Here is a 15,526-nt window from a genome sequence, read left to right on the forward strand (position 1 = left end):
ATGTTGCAACTTTTGGTTTTGGCAATAACAGTTAATTACACAAAGTGTAGGTAGTTCTCCTGTAACACAATAATTACTTTCTTGTGTGACCTTGTTTTGTAGTAAATCACGCTATAGAACCTCACACAATAGGGAAATCACTATACTATACAGTGGAAAGTTTGCATTATCCAAACAGTGTTCAGTATTCATCCATTGTGTTACAGCTAATTTGTGTTAACAAACACGTGTTATAGAGGAAATACCTGTGATTAAAAGTAAGAGTTATCTGAAGATACGAAAGTTTGAAAGACTTCAAAACATATGGCAAAACAAGTCCCCAACACATTCGTTTCTACAGTTAATCAAAATCCGAAGAAAATTTCCTTTGTTCTCCAATTTGTAGATTTGACTGCTTTTTCTCTGTTCCTGTCCTTTTTTAGGTGTGAAGTCTTTTGCATGGCAGACTCAAGCCTGAGAGCATAGATTTTTTTCAGTCTTTTAATAATCTGCAGCGTTCTAACCAACTGCTTCTAACTGGAAGTTTCACAAGCTACACTTTTGCACTGAAATATCATATTCCCGCAATTGCTGTTAACAATCTTTTTAGGAGCGACTACTTGACTTCATTGAGGTCTCCCTTTAAACTGAGCTCAAGCTTCTAAAATAAACTTTTAAAATTTATTCTGCTGCAGCAAATGCCTAAATTTTTTTTCTTGTTATAATTCCCAGCAGTATAAAGAAACTTTATTAACATTTTAAGAGACATTGCACTCCCCTCCTTTCTGACCCATAGTGGTTTAAAGACATGGTTCTGGAAAGACTGACCTAATTACTTTTGTAAGCCTCTTCACAGAGGACCACTAATTTGCCACTAGTTTGGAGTCCAAATTCAAAGTTGCATGTTTCTCATAACTGCATGTATAATATGGGTTATTGAACACATAAAGACATTTATGAAGTTTTATCTTTTTTGTAATTTTAGAGTATTAGTTGCTCAGTCATGTTTGGGTGATCTTGCTTTTTGTTTCTGTGAAAGGTTGGAAATTTAAATTGCATGGTGGACTTTCAAGTTGGTCACTGAAAATTAAAATTTACTGTTTAATATTAACAACCTCTTTAAACATTGGTATAATCAAATATGTGATCTTTGTAGGGAAGTGCAATAAGCTAAGCACTTCTGCTGTGCTATCCTAAGGCAGGACAATTGCAACGTCATTCTAGTCCCATTATTTCACAGATCACATCATAAAAACACTCTCTTCCCAGTTGCCACAATGAACTACTACCTTATCTATACCACATTTTAAACAACCACCCCCCCCCCAACTAGGTTTCCCAAATAGTTTTGTTAATGTGAATAGTTTTATTATCAAAACAAAAGTTATTGAATAAAAACTCAATAATTGGTTAAAATAGGCAGCCAGTAATATGGAAGCACAAATTTTTATTCCCATAAATATCCCCAAAATACATAGACAGGCTCTTGTGCAATTTTTGGCAAAAGAGTTTTTGCAGAGAACAGCTTTCTGAGTAAAGAAACACTTGAGCCATTAGTTTTTTTCTCAAACAAATGATAAAGCATAGGATTTTTCAGAATCTTTTGATCTGATGTTCTGACGTGACCTTTGCTAATAATGCACAGTCGTGTCTGAAATCTTACAATTACAACTTGCTCCAGAAATACAATCTTGAAATGTCCTTCCATTTACTTTTTCAAAAGAATCAATAGATTTCGCTATGAAATAATATAGGGAGTTTTTATTTGGTTTCAGAAATGGGAGAGATCAGCCAAACAGCTTGTTCATAGCAAACTGTTATTCAACTCAGTTGGTTCTTAGCAGACTTGCACCTAACTGAATCAGATAAAACAAGAACCTTTCCAAACTGGTCACTGTTGAAACAGCCCTGGCATGGTATACAGCAGAGTAATCTAGTGTAACCAGTCATGTGATTTCTGTGAAGTTTTTTTTAAAAACCTATAATGTCCACACTGAATTTTCAGGGAGGCCTTTTGGGGTCCTGAAGGGAGAGTGTGACCAGCCCCAAGTCGTGGTCCACATAGGCACCAACGACATACGTAGAAAGAGGGATAGGGATGTCAGACAGGATTTCAGGGAACTAGGGTGGAAGCTGAGAGCGAGAACAGAGTGGTTATCCTGAGATGCTGCTTGGCCTGCTGTGTTCATCCAGCTCCATACTTTGTTATCTGGGAAACTGAGGCGTAGTTCTAGTACACAGGAGGATGGGCATAGGGAGGACGTTTACAGGACTGCACTGTCACAGGAGTGTGCTGGCAGACAGCAAGCTGCATTGAAGTGTGCCTACTTTAATGCCAGGAGTATCCGGAATAAGGTAGGTGAGTACCAGGGACTTCGATGTTGTGGCCATTTCGGAGACATGGCTAGAGCAGGGTCAAGAATGGATGTTGCAGGTTCCAGGGTTTAGATCTTTCATTAAGGTCAGGGAAGGTGGTAAAAGAGGGGGAGGTGTGGCTTTGTTAGCCAAGGACAGTGTAACGGTGGCTGAAAGAACTTTTAATGAGGACTCCTCTAGTGAAGTGGTATGGGCTGAGGTCAGAAACAGGAGAGGAGAGGTAACACTGCTGGGAGTTTTTTATAGGCCTCCGCAAAGTTCCAGGGATGTGGAGGAGAGGATGGGCAAAACTATTCTGGGCAGTAGTGAAAGGAACAGGGTGGTCATTATGGGAGACTTTAACTTCTCTAACATTGACTGGAATTGCTATAACTCTAATATGTCGGAAGGATCAGTTTTTGTCCAGGGTGTGCAGGAGGGTTTCCTGACTCAGTATGTTGAAGGGCCGACAAGAGGGGAGGCCACACTGGATCTGGTACTTGGTAATGAACCAGGCCAGGTGTTTGATTTAGTGGAAGGAGAGCACTTTGGAGAAAGTGACCATAATTCGGTCATGTTTACTTTAGCAATGGAAAGGGATAGGAACATGCCACAGGGCAAGAGTTATAGATGGGGGAAGGGCAATTATAATGCGATTTAGGCAAGACTTAGGAGGCATAGAATGGGTTAGCAAAATACAGGGGATGGGGACAGTCGAAATGTGGAGCTGGTTTAAGGAACAGATATTGTGTGTCCTTGATAGGTATGTCCCTGTCAGGCAGGCAGGAAGCGATAAGGTAAGGGAACCGTGGTTTCAGAAAGAAATTGTATCTCTTGTTAAGCAGAAGAGGGAGGCTTATGTGACGATGAGACAAGATGGTTCAGATGATGCGATGGAGAGTTACAGATTGGCCAGGAAGGATTTAAAGAGAGAGTTAAGAAGAGCAAGGAGGTGTCATGAGCGGACATTAGCAGGTAGAATAAAGGAGAACCCTAAACCTTTCTATAGGTATGTGAGGAATAAGAGGATGACTAGGGTAGGAATAGGGCCAGTCAAAGACAGAATTGGGAAATTGTGTGTGGACCCTGTGGAGATTGGAGAGGTGCTAAATGATTATTTCTCATCTGTTTTCACTGAAGAACAGGAGAATATTGTAGAGGAGATGACTGAGTTGCGGGCTAATAGAATTGAAAGGGTTAAGGTTAGTAAGGAGGAAGTGTTATCAATTCTAGAAGGTGTGAACGTAGATAAATCCCCTGGGCCAGATGGGATTTTTCCGAGGATTGTCTGGGAAGCTAGGGAGGAGGTGGCGAATCCTTTGGCCTTGATCTTTGAGTCCTCATTGTCTACAGGTTTAGTACCAGAGGACTGGAGGACTGCAAATGTTGTGCCCTTATTCAAGAAGGGCAGTAGGGATGACCCAGGTAATTATTGACCTGTGAGCCTTACGTCTGTTGTAGGAAAAGTTTTGGAAAGGATTATAAGAGATAGGATTTATAATCATCTAGCAAGTAACAAATTGATTGGAGATAGTCAGTGTGGATTCATCAAGGGCAGGTCATGTCTTTCAAACCTCATTGAGTTTTTTGAGAAGGTGACCAAGCATGTGGATGAGGGAGGGCAGTTGACGTGGTGTACATGGATGTCAGTAAAGCCTTTGATAAGGTTCCACATGGTAGGCTATTGGAGAAAATACAGAGGCATGGGATTGAGGGAAATTTAGCAGTTTGGATTAGAAACTGGCTTTCTGTAAGAAGGCAACAAGTGGTGGTTGATGGAAAATATTCAGCCTGGAGTCAGGTCACTAGTGATTTGCTTCAAGGATCTGTTTTGGGACCACTGCTGTTTGCCATTTTTATAAATGACTTGGACACAGGCATAGGTGTTTGGGTTAGTAAGTTTGAAGATGACACTAAAGTCAGTGGAGTGGTGGACAGTGTAGAAGAATGTTGCAGGTTGCAGGGAGACTTGGATAAACTGCAGAATTGGACCGAAAGGTGGCAATGGAGTTCAATACGGATAAATGTGAGGTGATTCACTTTGGGAGGGATAATAGGAAGGCAGAATACCGGGTCAATGGAAAGATTCTTGGTTTTGTGGATGTGCAAAGGGATCTTGATGCCCATGTACATAGATTCCTGAAAGTTGCCACCCAGGGTGATAGTGCTGTTCAGAAGACTTACGGTGTGTTAGGTTTTATTGGTAGACGGATTGAGTTCCGGAGCCGTGATGTCACGCTGCAACTGTACAAAATGCTATTGCGGCCTCATTTGGAATATTGCGTGCAGTTCTGGTCGCCCCACTACAGGAAGGATGTGGAAGCATTGGAAAAGGTGCAGAGGAGATTTACCAGGATGTTGCCTGGTCTGGAGCGCAGGCCGTATGAAGAAAGGCTGAGGGACTTGGGTCTGTTCTCATTGGACAGAAGGTGGCTAAGAGGGGATTTAATAGAGACATACAAGATGATCAGAGGATTAGATAGGGTGGACAGTGAGAGTCTTTTTCTGAGGATGATGACTTCATCTTGTACAAGGGCAATAGCTACAAATTGAGGGGTGATAGATTTAAGACAAATGTCAGAGGCAGTTTCTTTACTCCGAGAGTAGTAAGGGCGTGGAACGCCCTGCCTGCCAATGGAGTTAACTCGGCCACATTAGGGGCACTTAAACAGACCTTGGATAAGCATATGGATAATGATGGGATAGTGTAGGGGGAAGGGCTCAGATTAGTTCACAGGTTAGCGCAACATCGAGGGCCGAAGGGCCTGTTCTGCATGGTATTGTTCTGTTGTTCTATAAAGAAACCATGTGAGGCGCTCTGAAACCTTAAAGTAAATTACTTTTTCTACAATCTTTCAAATTTTATCTTCGCTGAGTAATATTAAATGTGTCTTTTTTTTTCTAATGGCTGGGCATCTGATTTTGTGTTTTTTTTTCAATGTCACTTGCAGAAAAGTAAAATTGTGCTGATATTCTGTTCCAGCAGGTCGACCTGACGTAAATTTGCGCTTGGTTGCGCAAGAAAAATAGCTTTTTGATCCCATTGTTAATCATAGCTGCAAGGAAATAATTAACAAACAGATAAACACGTTCAGGCAGTTGTGCTTATGCACCACATTCTGTTTGATGTGCCCAAATTATGTTAAAAGAAGGAATTGAAGATGTAAGGAAAGTGCTAATGTTGTAATTGTGCAGTGCGATATAATGGTTGCAAAATCTTTGCTTTAGAAAGAAGAGACATATGTGGTAACAATTCAGTAGGTGTTTCATTAAGGAACAGGACACTCTGGATATTTATTCATTAAATGCAGTATAATTGAAGCACTTGTGTTAAAAAAAACTTGAATCAAAATAAAACTTGGTGAATTCTATAAATAACTCTTCACACAAAATTATACCTTTTTAAGAAACTGGTAGAAAGCCACATTAATTCCATGGGCCTTTGTGTAGAACTAATTTGTGGTCTCAAAGATAAAATGAGATTTACACATATTGCAGATTTTTCGCTGGCTGTCTTGCCTTTAATAATTGAATTCAGTTTTTTTTTCCCGTTGCAGTTGTGACTGCCTCCCTGACAAAGCATTTTATCTGTTTTCTGGCAGGCACGGGTGGTTTTATTTGTGGATTTTTGTGACCAGATTTTATGTACTGTTCTCTGAAATACATAAAAATCTGAAACACAGTCAGACATCTCTGGAAAAATGTAGCAGGTCTGGCACCATCTATGGAGAGAAAACAGAGTTAATGTTTCAGGTCTAGTGACCCTTGTTCAGAACCGGTACGCTGAGGAAAGATTGATATACATACTAGAGAAGGGTGGGAGAGGGGAAGGAGCAAACGATAGATGGAGATGCAGAGAAGGAGAAAAACAGTTGGGTAGAAAAAGTAGTGGGTAAGGGTCATCCTCTGAGTATGAATAGCTGCTGATAGGGACCATTGTTAGCAAAGTGGAAAAGTTCATTGGTTTCTCACCCTACCGCCACTTCCACCTGGTCTATTTCTGACTCCTCTCTTCACTTGCTTGGTGTCTCTGTTTCCATTTCTGGGGATTGACTGGCCAGTAATATCCACTACAAGTCTACAGACTCCCACAGTTACCTGGACTGTACATCCCTGCACCCTGTTTCCTGTAAAGATTCCATTTCATGCTCCCAGTTCCCCTGAATTAATCGCATATGTTCTGATGAATCCATCTTTGACAAAGGACCTGTGAAATATCAACATTCTTCATGTTCAAACAGCACACAATTTGTAGGTATAGTCAGTCAATGGGGCATTTTATAAATTCCAGCTTTGCAAATAAAACCAGCCTGTTTTGTTTTTTTGATCAATTGAAACCTGCATCTCCTGTCTAACTGATTAAAGAATTAACAGGTGGGAGTCAGCCAGCCATTTTAGGGTTATTGAATACATTTACATCAGTTGAATGATCCTTTGATCTTTTACTTATAAATTCTGTGTCTTGATACCTCTCTCACTACACCTGAGGAAAGAACAACACTGTGAAAGGTAGTGTTTCCAAATAAACCTTTTGGACTATATAACCTGGTGTTGTGTGATCTTTTGTCCTTGTCTAACACAGGCGCCTCCATATCATTTTTTAGTCAGAATTGGGAACAAGTAGCAATGTGTGGGTTTTAAACAAGAGGTGACAAGTGATGATAATGAAAGCTATTTGATAGGGTGCAACATAGGAGCGATTGAGTGACAATTTTTCTTGCAGGGTCAAAGGGAATGATAATGAGCAAGTAAAGAAACAAAGATATGTAATGAGCAGGTATGTGGCTTTCTGAAAGAAAAAAAAAGAAAAACTGGAATAAAATGGGCTGGAAATTGAACTTGCATCCAGAAGGTTGTAAAGTGCCCAAATGAATGATGAAGTGCTGCTCCTCAAGCTGTATTGAGCTTCACTAGAACAGCAAAGCAGGCCAACAACAGAGATCTCAGTGTGAGAGCAAGTTGGAGAATTAAAATGACAGGTCTCTGGGAGCTTGGAGTCATACTTGTAGACTGAGCATAAGTATTCTGCAGTGCAGTCATCCAGTCTGTGTTTGGTCTTAAAGTTGAGAAATGTGAGCAGTGAATATAGTACAATAAATTGAAAGTTTTACAGCTGGAAGTAGTGTTGGACCTTGGAGGAAGTAAAAAGGCAGGTGTTACACTTACTGTATTCGAATGGAAAGCTCCGGGTAAAGGTTTTGAATGCTACACAAAGATACGGAAGGAACAATCCCTTTTGGAATGCTGAAAGTGTAGGGGATGATGTATTTGGTGGCATTGTACCAAGATAGACTTTGCAGTGAGAAGATAGCACACTCATCTCGGTGATAATTGAGCGAATGCAAAGTTAAGTTTATTTCTAAATTTTAAACGGTTTATAAGCAGACTTAAGTATATAGTACAGACCTGGGATGAATGTAGAAACAACTGTTCAGATCAGCAGTGGGATGTAAAATATGGAATCAGGGGAAGACTGTTGATGTGTTTGATAGAGTAAGCAATTCAGTGTGCTTGTTTTTGTGACTATCCAGATAGAAGCTGTATTTTTGCTCCTTGCTTTGTTTTTGATTTATCACTGGATTTAAACAATGCTGGTTGGGCCTGCACTTATTGCTCCATCCCTAGTTGCCCTTGAGTAGATGATGGTAAGTTGCCACTTTTAGCTGCTGCAGTCCGTGTGGTACCTAAACACACTCAATACTGTTAAGAAAGGAGCTCCAGGATTTAGAGTGAAGAAACAGCAATATGCTTCTAATTCGGAATGGTGAATGTTTTTTGGGTGGGTTGGGGAATCTTGCAAGTGATGGAGTTCCTTTGAATCTGTTGCCCTTTTCTCTTTTTGAAGGTAGTGGTCGTGGGTTTAGAACGTGCTATCTAAGGAACAGTGAATTTCTGAAGGGAATTTTTTTGTAGATGGTGCACGCTGTTGGCACTGAGTTTTGATGATGGAGGTGTGGAATGGCACCACATCCACAAACAGTCAGATTGCTTTGGCTTGGATGGTGTCAAAGTTTCTGGTGTAGTTGGTGCTGCACTCGTCTGGGCAACTGGAATGTATTCCATCACATACCTGACTTGTGCCTTGTAGACAGTGGATAGGTTTTGTAGAGCCAGAAAGTGAGTTTATTGCTGCTGCTCTTGTATTCAAATTCCCAAATCACGAGTCCAGTTCAATTTCTGGTAACCCTCATGATGTTGATAGTTGGGGATTCAGTGACAATACCATTGGTCATCAATGAGTAATGGTTAAATTCTCTCTCGCTGGAGATTGTCATTGCATGTCACAATGTGATATGCATGTTACTTGTCATTTGTCAGCCCATACCTGGAATTTGTCCAAGCCTTGCTGCAATTGGGCATGGAATGCTTCAGTTTCTATGTTTCTCTTAAATTGGGTTAGAGAGTATTGAAATATAGTACCCTGAATATTTGAATTTTCAGTTTTGCAGAGACAATCGAATAATGGTAATTGCATCTAATGCTTCCTCATGAACTTGGTGTGCGTGTTGCTGAAAACATTACTCATTGCAGTATTATGCGTGGATTTTAGTTTTTTATTACATTTTCTTTATTGAAACATAATTGTGGTAGAGAACATTAATTTTTTTTAATACGTGCTTATTGCGAATGCTCCCTGCTTTTGTCTCTGTCACGGGGACAAATGCGCAGGAAAGCGCCAGAGTTCTTTAACTAATCTCTAATGATCACGTACTTGCTCCTGTCCCTAACTCAAGAGAAAGTGTATTACATTTATACGGTGCCTTTATGACTTTGCAGTATCTCAAATACTTAACAGCTAAGGAAGGACTTTTTAAAAAAAAATGTTGTCATTGTGCTAGAACATGAAACATGACAGCCAATAAGTGCACACACAACCCCACGAACAGCAGGAGATGTGACTTGATCTTAATTGATTGTTGTTGAGGGATGCTCTTGAGAACACCCCAGCTAAAGATAGTGCAGTAGTCCTTCAGTATTGCACTTGTGTGTTAGTCAAGGCCTTGTGCTGCAGTGTTTTAAAGTGGAACTTGAATACACAATCTCCTGTCTTGGGTGACAGTGCTAACTGCAAAAATTCCATGTGAATTATCTAAAAGCCTATCAGCAGTAATGTTTATTTTAGATTAAACATGCAAATGTTCATCTTTTTTATAATCATTGACTCTTTACCATTTGCTTTTTATTTGACGTTGGTGTTACTCTTTGTAAATCATATGTGGCAAAAGTTCTGCATTCCTTTACACAAAGTACCTTGTAAAATTTTGATCTTTTTTTCCAGTTTGATACTTGTTCATTCACTTCTGGATGTGAATTTGCTTTTTATAAATTTTCCAAGATGATGTGACCAACTTGATCAACTTGGCTTGTGTTTATTCACTTTACTCTATTACAGTTCAAAACTTGTGCAAACGGGGGAAGAAAACAAATTAATTACATTAAGCTCATGTACAACTGAAGGTATTTCTGCCTTTTACAGGTGCAGGAGAGTCTGGCAAAAGTACCATTGTTAAACAGATGAAGTAAGTATGCAGCTTATCTGCTGGACAAGTAGGTGAAAAGATGTCCAATTTTTATTCTGTTCATATTCTTTGTTTCCCCTTGTAAATTTTACATTATGTTTTTGTCAATAGGATTATACATGAGGCTGGTTATTCAGAAGAAGAATGCAAACAATATAAAGCTGTTGTGTACAGCAACACCATTCAGTCTATTATTGCGATTATTCGCGCAATGGGAAGATTGAAGATAGACTTTGGTGATCCGGCAAGAGCAGTAAGTAGCAAAAAGAAATTACCTTTTGTGATATCTATCTTAATATTAATCTTGAATAGAATAATGCTTCCTGTTTGATACAGAAAAGCAAAATGTGCAAATTAATTTTGGGCCAAACCTGTGAAGTGTTCAAAATTAATAGCTTAATCAACCTAATGTTACAGCAGAAATGAAAAAAATGCGCATTCACTGATCATTTCAGTTTGCATTTAAAATGTTCTCTGTTTAAAAGCAAAAATATTGTGTACGTTAGAAATCTGAAACAAACACAATGCTGTAGAAATTCAGCAGATCTTGATAGACAGAAATAACATTAACTTTTCGAGTTCAGTATGACTTCTTCAAAAATACACTTCTCCAGCATTCTTTGTGTTGAATTTGTGCTTGCTGTTTTTTATTTCAAAAATAAAACCAATTTGTATGAAACTTTTTAATTTGTTTTGGAGAAATTGAAATACTACAAGTTATTAATGAACATCTATTTTCACTTTTCCAAGCAGTTATTCTGCCTAAGCCACGGCTGGATGTTCAGTTGCTAGTGGGGTTGGAAATGGTATAGGTAAGATTTAAAATTAGGTCCCTGTAGTGCGCATCTGTATTGTGATACATGTGAGATGCATTTTAATTTTCAAAGTGAGATTGGGATGGCAGATGTCCAGGAAACTAATAGTGAACCTGCTCACACCTAATCAATGGTATATTAAGTTCCTTGAGGAGCTTGATAATGGGCAGGAGAGGTTGGGTCTACAATTGCTAAAAGTGAATTAGTGAACCTGAACTGTGCAGTGCATACTAGCGCATAGCTGTTGTCTTCAAAGTAGAGGAATAGGAAGTTTTATTAGGGAATTGCAAATTGTCAGGCCCTTGGGGGACTTGTGCTAGATGATGCACGTTACCTCTGATTTGGTTATATTTCCCATATCTGAATGTGTGTTGCTGGCTTTCTTCTGGTGCACCTTGTCTTTTTGACATTGCACTGAGATGCCCCTACTGGAGTTGCCAATCACTTGTTCTTGTATGGTATCTCCTCCTCTTGGAGTCATTTGGTGCTGCTATTTGGGAACTGAATTTGTCTTCTTCCCACTTACTCTACTTGCATTTCAAAATGGCACCATGTGAGCGACACAGTTGGGGTGCAGAGGTGGGATTGAGAATTCGTCTGGGTGTTGTGTTCTTGACAACAATTTGAAAGTCTGGTCCATCGCTTAAACTTTTCAAAGAATTAAACTTACTTGCTGGCTAAAATGCACGAATGTGAAAATGTGACAGGTTGAAATCCTAGTTGTAAGTTACATAACTAACGTAACAAAATGTGGGCTGTACAGTGGCATCTTTAGTTAAAGTAAACTCTGCAAACTGTGCTTACTTATTAAAGGCAAACTGTGCTTTTTGTTTTTCTTTAAACAGCACTGTTCTGAAGGTTGAATAGGAAATATTAATAGCTTTAGATCTTTACTTTATTAATAGAGGAATAAAATATAAAAACAAAGTAATTGTGCTAGAACTGTATAAATTCATCTGTTTTGGTCAAGGCTGGTATGTTTGGACAGATCTAGGTACTAGATTTCTTTTGAGTTATAGAGAGATGCTGGATAGATTGGGTCTTCTTCTGGAGCATAGGAGGCTGAAGGGTGATCTTTATACATCACAAGATTCATAGATAAGGTGAACAGGCAGAATAGCGAGAGTCTTTTCTTCAGGGTAGGAGAGAGCATATTTTAAGGTGAGTGGGGAAAGATTTAGAAGGGACCTGAGGGGCAGCTTTTTCTGAGAAGGTGGTGCACGTATGGAATGAGCTGCCAGAGAAAATGATAGAGGTGAGTATAATTACATTGTTTAAAAGACATTCGGGCAGGATAGGAAAGATTTAGGGGGTTGTAGGCCAAATGCAGGCAAGTAGAACGGGTTCAGTTTAGGAAACCTGGTCGCCATGGATGTTTTGGGCCAAAGGGTCTGCTTTTGTGCTGTGTGACTCTAGAGTCAGACTCCATCAGAGGTTTTGCTAATCTGTTACCAGAAGTGAGCACCTTAACTTGCAAGAAGTTAGAATTATAATCTGCACAATGAAATTTTGAGGAGGGTGCTTATGATGCAGTGGTGGTATCTCTACGTGAAGCAAACTGTTTTTTCCAGGATTGTATCAGACATCAAACATCAAGCTTCAAACACCTTGGCAAGTGGGCAATATCCATCGCAATCTTGACTTGTGCCTTATAGATGTTGGGCAGCATCTGGGGAGTCAGGAGATGAGCTACTTGCTGAGTATTCCTAATCTCTGTTCTGCTTTTAGAGACTCTGTTTATGTGGCAAGCCCAGTTGAATTTCTGGTCAATGGTAACCCTCAAAGTGTTGATAGTGGGAGATTCAGTTATGATAACAGCATTGACTGTCAAGGGGCAATGGTTAGACTGTCTGTCTCTTACTGAAAATGGTCATTGCCTATCATTTGTGTGGTGCAAGTATTATTTGCCACTTGTCACTCCAAGCTTGGATAGTGTGCAGATCTAGTTGCAGTTGAACACAGACTATGTCAGTATCTGAGGAGTCATGAACGGTGCAAATGTTGTGCAGCCATTGGCAAACATACCTAATGATGGAGGAAAGGCCATTGATGTCCCAGCTGAAGAAAGTTGCGCCTCAGCTCAACTCATCTCTGAAATTCAGCTGTTTTCATCCATGTTCAAACCGATTGTAATGAGGTAAAGAGCTGAGTGGTCCTGGCAGAACCCAAACTGGGGATAACTAAATAGGTGATAACATGGTGTGAAGCTGGATCAACATGGTGTGAAGCTGGATCAACACAGCAGACCAAGCAGCATCAGAGGTGCAGGAAAGCTTGACGTTTTTGATCGGGATATACCTGGGCAATTTTCCACATTGTCAGATAGATACCAGTATTGTAACTCTACTGGTAGATCTTGGCCCTGGGAGCAGCAGGTTCTGGAGCAGAAGACTACAGTACTTTGCCACAATGTTGTTATGCCAATAGCCTTTGTGTTTTTGATATCACATGGAGTAAATAAAATTGACTGATCATGCTGCCTGTGATACTGGGCACCACTGGAGGAGTCTGGGACGGATCATCCATTTGGCACTTCTTGCTGAAGATTGCTGCAAATCCTTCAGCCTTTTCTTTTGTACTGAAGCATTGAGCTCCTCCATCCTTGAGGATAAGGATATTTGTGGATCTGCCTCCTCCAGTGAATTGTTTAATTGCCCACTACCACTTACCACTGGATGTGGCAGAACTGTAGAGCTTGGATCTGACCCATTGGTTATGGGGTTGCCTGACTCTGTCTATCACTTACTGCTTATGCTGTTCGGCATGTAAGTAGTCCTTTTGGTAGCTTCACCAAGTTGATGCCTCATTCTTGGGTATCCCTGGTACTGCTCCTGGCATGCCCTTCTGCAGTCTCCATTCAACCATGGTTGAATCCCTGGCTTGATGTTAATAGTTGAGTGGGGAAAATGCTGGACCGTGAGATTGCAGATTGTGCAGGAGTACAATTTTGCAGCTGTTGATGACTTGCATTGTTTATGGATGCACATAGAGTTGCTAGTTAGGTTCAAAATCTGCCCCATTTACCATGATGATAGTGTCACAGAACATTTTGGAAGGTATTCTCAATGTGAAGGTGGGACCTTGTCTCCCCAGAGATTGTGCAGTGGTCTCTCTTATTGTTATGGAGAGATGCACCTGCAGCCAGTAGATTGGTAAGGATAAATTCAAAAATGTTTTTCCCTCTTGATTGCCTCATCACTTGCAGCAGACCCAGTCTAGTAGCTATGTCCTTCAGGACCTGACTAGCTTGATCAGTATTGCTGCTGCCGCCGAACCAGTATTGGTGGTTGATATTGAAATCCCCACCCAGCATTAATTTTGAGCCCTTGCTACTGTCTATGCTTCCTCCAAGAGTTGCTTCCACATTTGTAACCCTTCAAAAGTCTCTATTTGAATTGGAGATGTCAGGGGGTTCAGATGAAAGAAAACAAAATAATTGCTTAGAAAATGTCGTATTATTATTACACACAATGCCTAACTCGTGAGTCACTACTCAGTTGGCCACATACTGGCCTTGTGCACTGATGTAACCAACTATGCCTCATGCAGATCGTTCAGACCCTGGCACCCAGACCTGATTCTCTGAGATCAGACCCATCCTGACTTTTGTTCCCACTGCACTGCCCAACCGAAAACTTTGCATCCAAACACCTCAGACTCAACAGTTAGCCTCTTCCGCTCCTAACTACCTTAAACGTTGCATCACTTGCCTTGCCACTTTGCACCCTGGAACCATACTTACCTGGCACCCTTCCTTACTCATTTGGCATCCTAAACCAGCATCCTACCAACCTGGCACCGTATTGTCTATTCATCTGACACCTTAAATCCCACCCATCTGGCACGGTACACTTTCGTTACCCTACAGTTCCAGCACCCAATCATTATACTTGCTTTATGTCATTGCTGTTTGACAGCACCTTCAAAGTTTACATATTAGAATACAGCAGCAGATTGGTGTGAAGAGGGTGTGGTTTGCTTTCCCCTTTTAATTCTTTGTTAAAGCACTGGGAGAATGGTGCTACCATTGTGCATTTCTGAAAGAACCCAATTGGGATTGGAATTTTCTCTCTCAAATGCAGAGCTCCCTTTCCTGTTTGCCGGAAAAGAAACAAGACCAGAGTGGCGATCTGTATGTGATTACCACTTTTGAAAAATCTGGCTCAACAGATCAGTATTACTGTCTTGCAGAGACTTCTAACCTATAATATATTGTACTTGTTATTCAAATCACAATATTTGTATTGTTACCCCATTGAAGTCACAGAACCTGTTCCTTTAACTTGTATTTCAGAGTTGCTTGACATTCAAAATTTGATCTGTTACTGATACTAATTTACCATATATGCATTTACTTGTCTTACTAAGTCTGTATTACAAAAAAAAAGTTAACTTCCAGCATGTGCTTTATGTTTGAACTTGTTTGAATGAGCGGTGTTTTCAAAATACACATCAGTTGAGTAGTTCAATTTGGCACTAAATTCATCACATTTTTTGAAACAAGAATTAATGTCAGTCATTTCAGGCGATGGCTTGGCTATGATACCTTACCCATTGAGAACATTTGATATATTGATTCAAACTTTTGTGTGTATGGTAACAATATCTTGACCTTGAGCTTTCACTTAACTAAAATTAGGTTTCATATTGTGCAAATTTTCTTGAAACAAGGTTGTGATGAACTAATAATAGACGGCATAAACTAAAACTGCTTGTGAACAGTCTTTAAAATTGACAACATTTTGAGCCCTTTTAACAAAGAAAACAAAGAACTGCAGATGCTAGAAATTGGAAACATAAACAGAAATTTGCTGGAAAAACTTGGTAGGTCTGGCAGCATCTGTAAAGAGAAAGCAG

General features: G+C 40.0%; 1 protein-coding gene across 4 annotated transcripts in view; it reads left to right on the top strand.

Annotated features, from left to right (window-relative positions):
• Positions 1–15,526, top strand: part of LOC125463097 (guanine nucleotide-binding protein G(i) subunit alpha-1) — a 171,667-nt gene that overhangs the window by 140,054 nt on the left and 16,087 nt on the right. For all 4 annotated transcript variants that reach the window (XM_059654601.1, XM_048553821.2, XM_059654600.1 and 1 more), the window contains exons 2-3: positions 9,812–9,854; positions 9,966–10,107. In XM_059654601.1, the coding sequence (XP_059510584.1) occupies positions 9,850–9,854; positions 9,966–10,107 (147 nt within the window). In that variant the 5' untranslated portion in view covers positions 9,812–9,849. The remainder of the gene's footprint in view (positions 1–9,811; positions 9,855–9,965; positions 10,108–15,526) is intronic.

Source organism: Stegostoma tigrinum, chromosome 25, assembly GCF_030684315.1.
Source record: "Stegostoma tigrinum isolate sSteTig4 chromosome 25, sSteTig4.hap1, whole genome shotgun sequence".
In the NCBI taxonomy this organism is placed as follows: domain Eukaryota; kingdom Metazoa; phylum Chordata; class Chondrichthyes; order Orectolobiformes; family Stegostomatidae; genus Stegostoma; species Stegostoma tigrinum.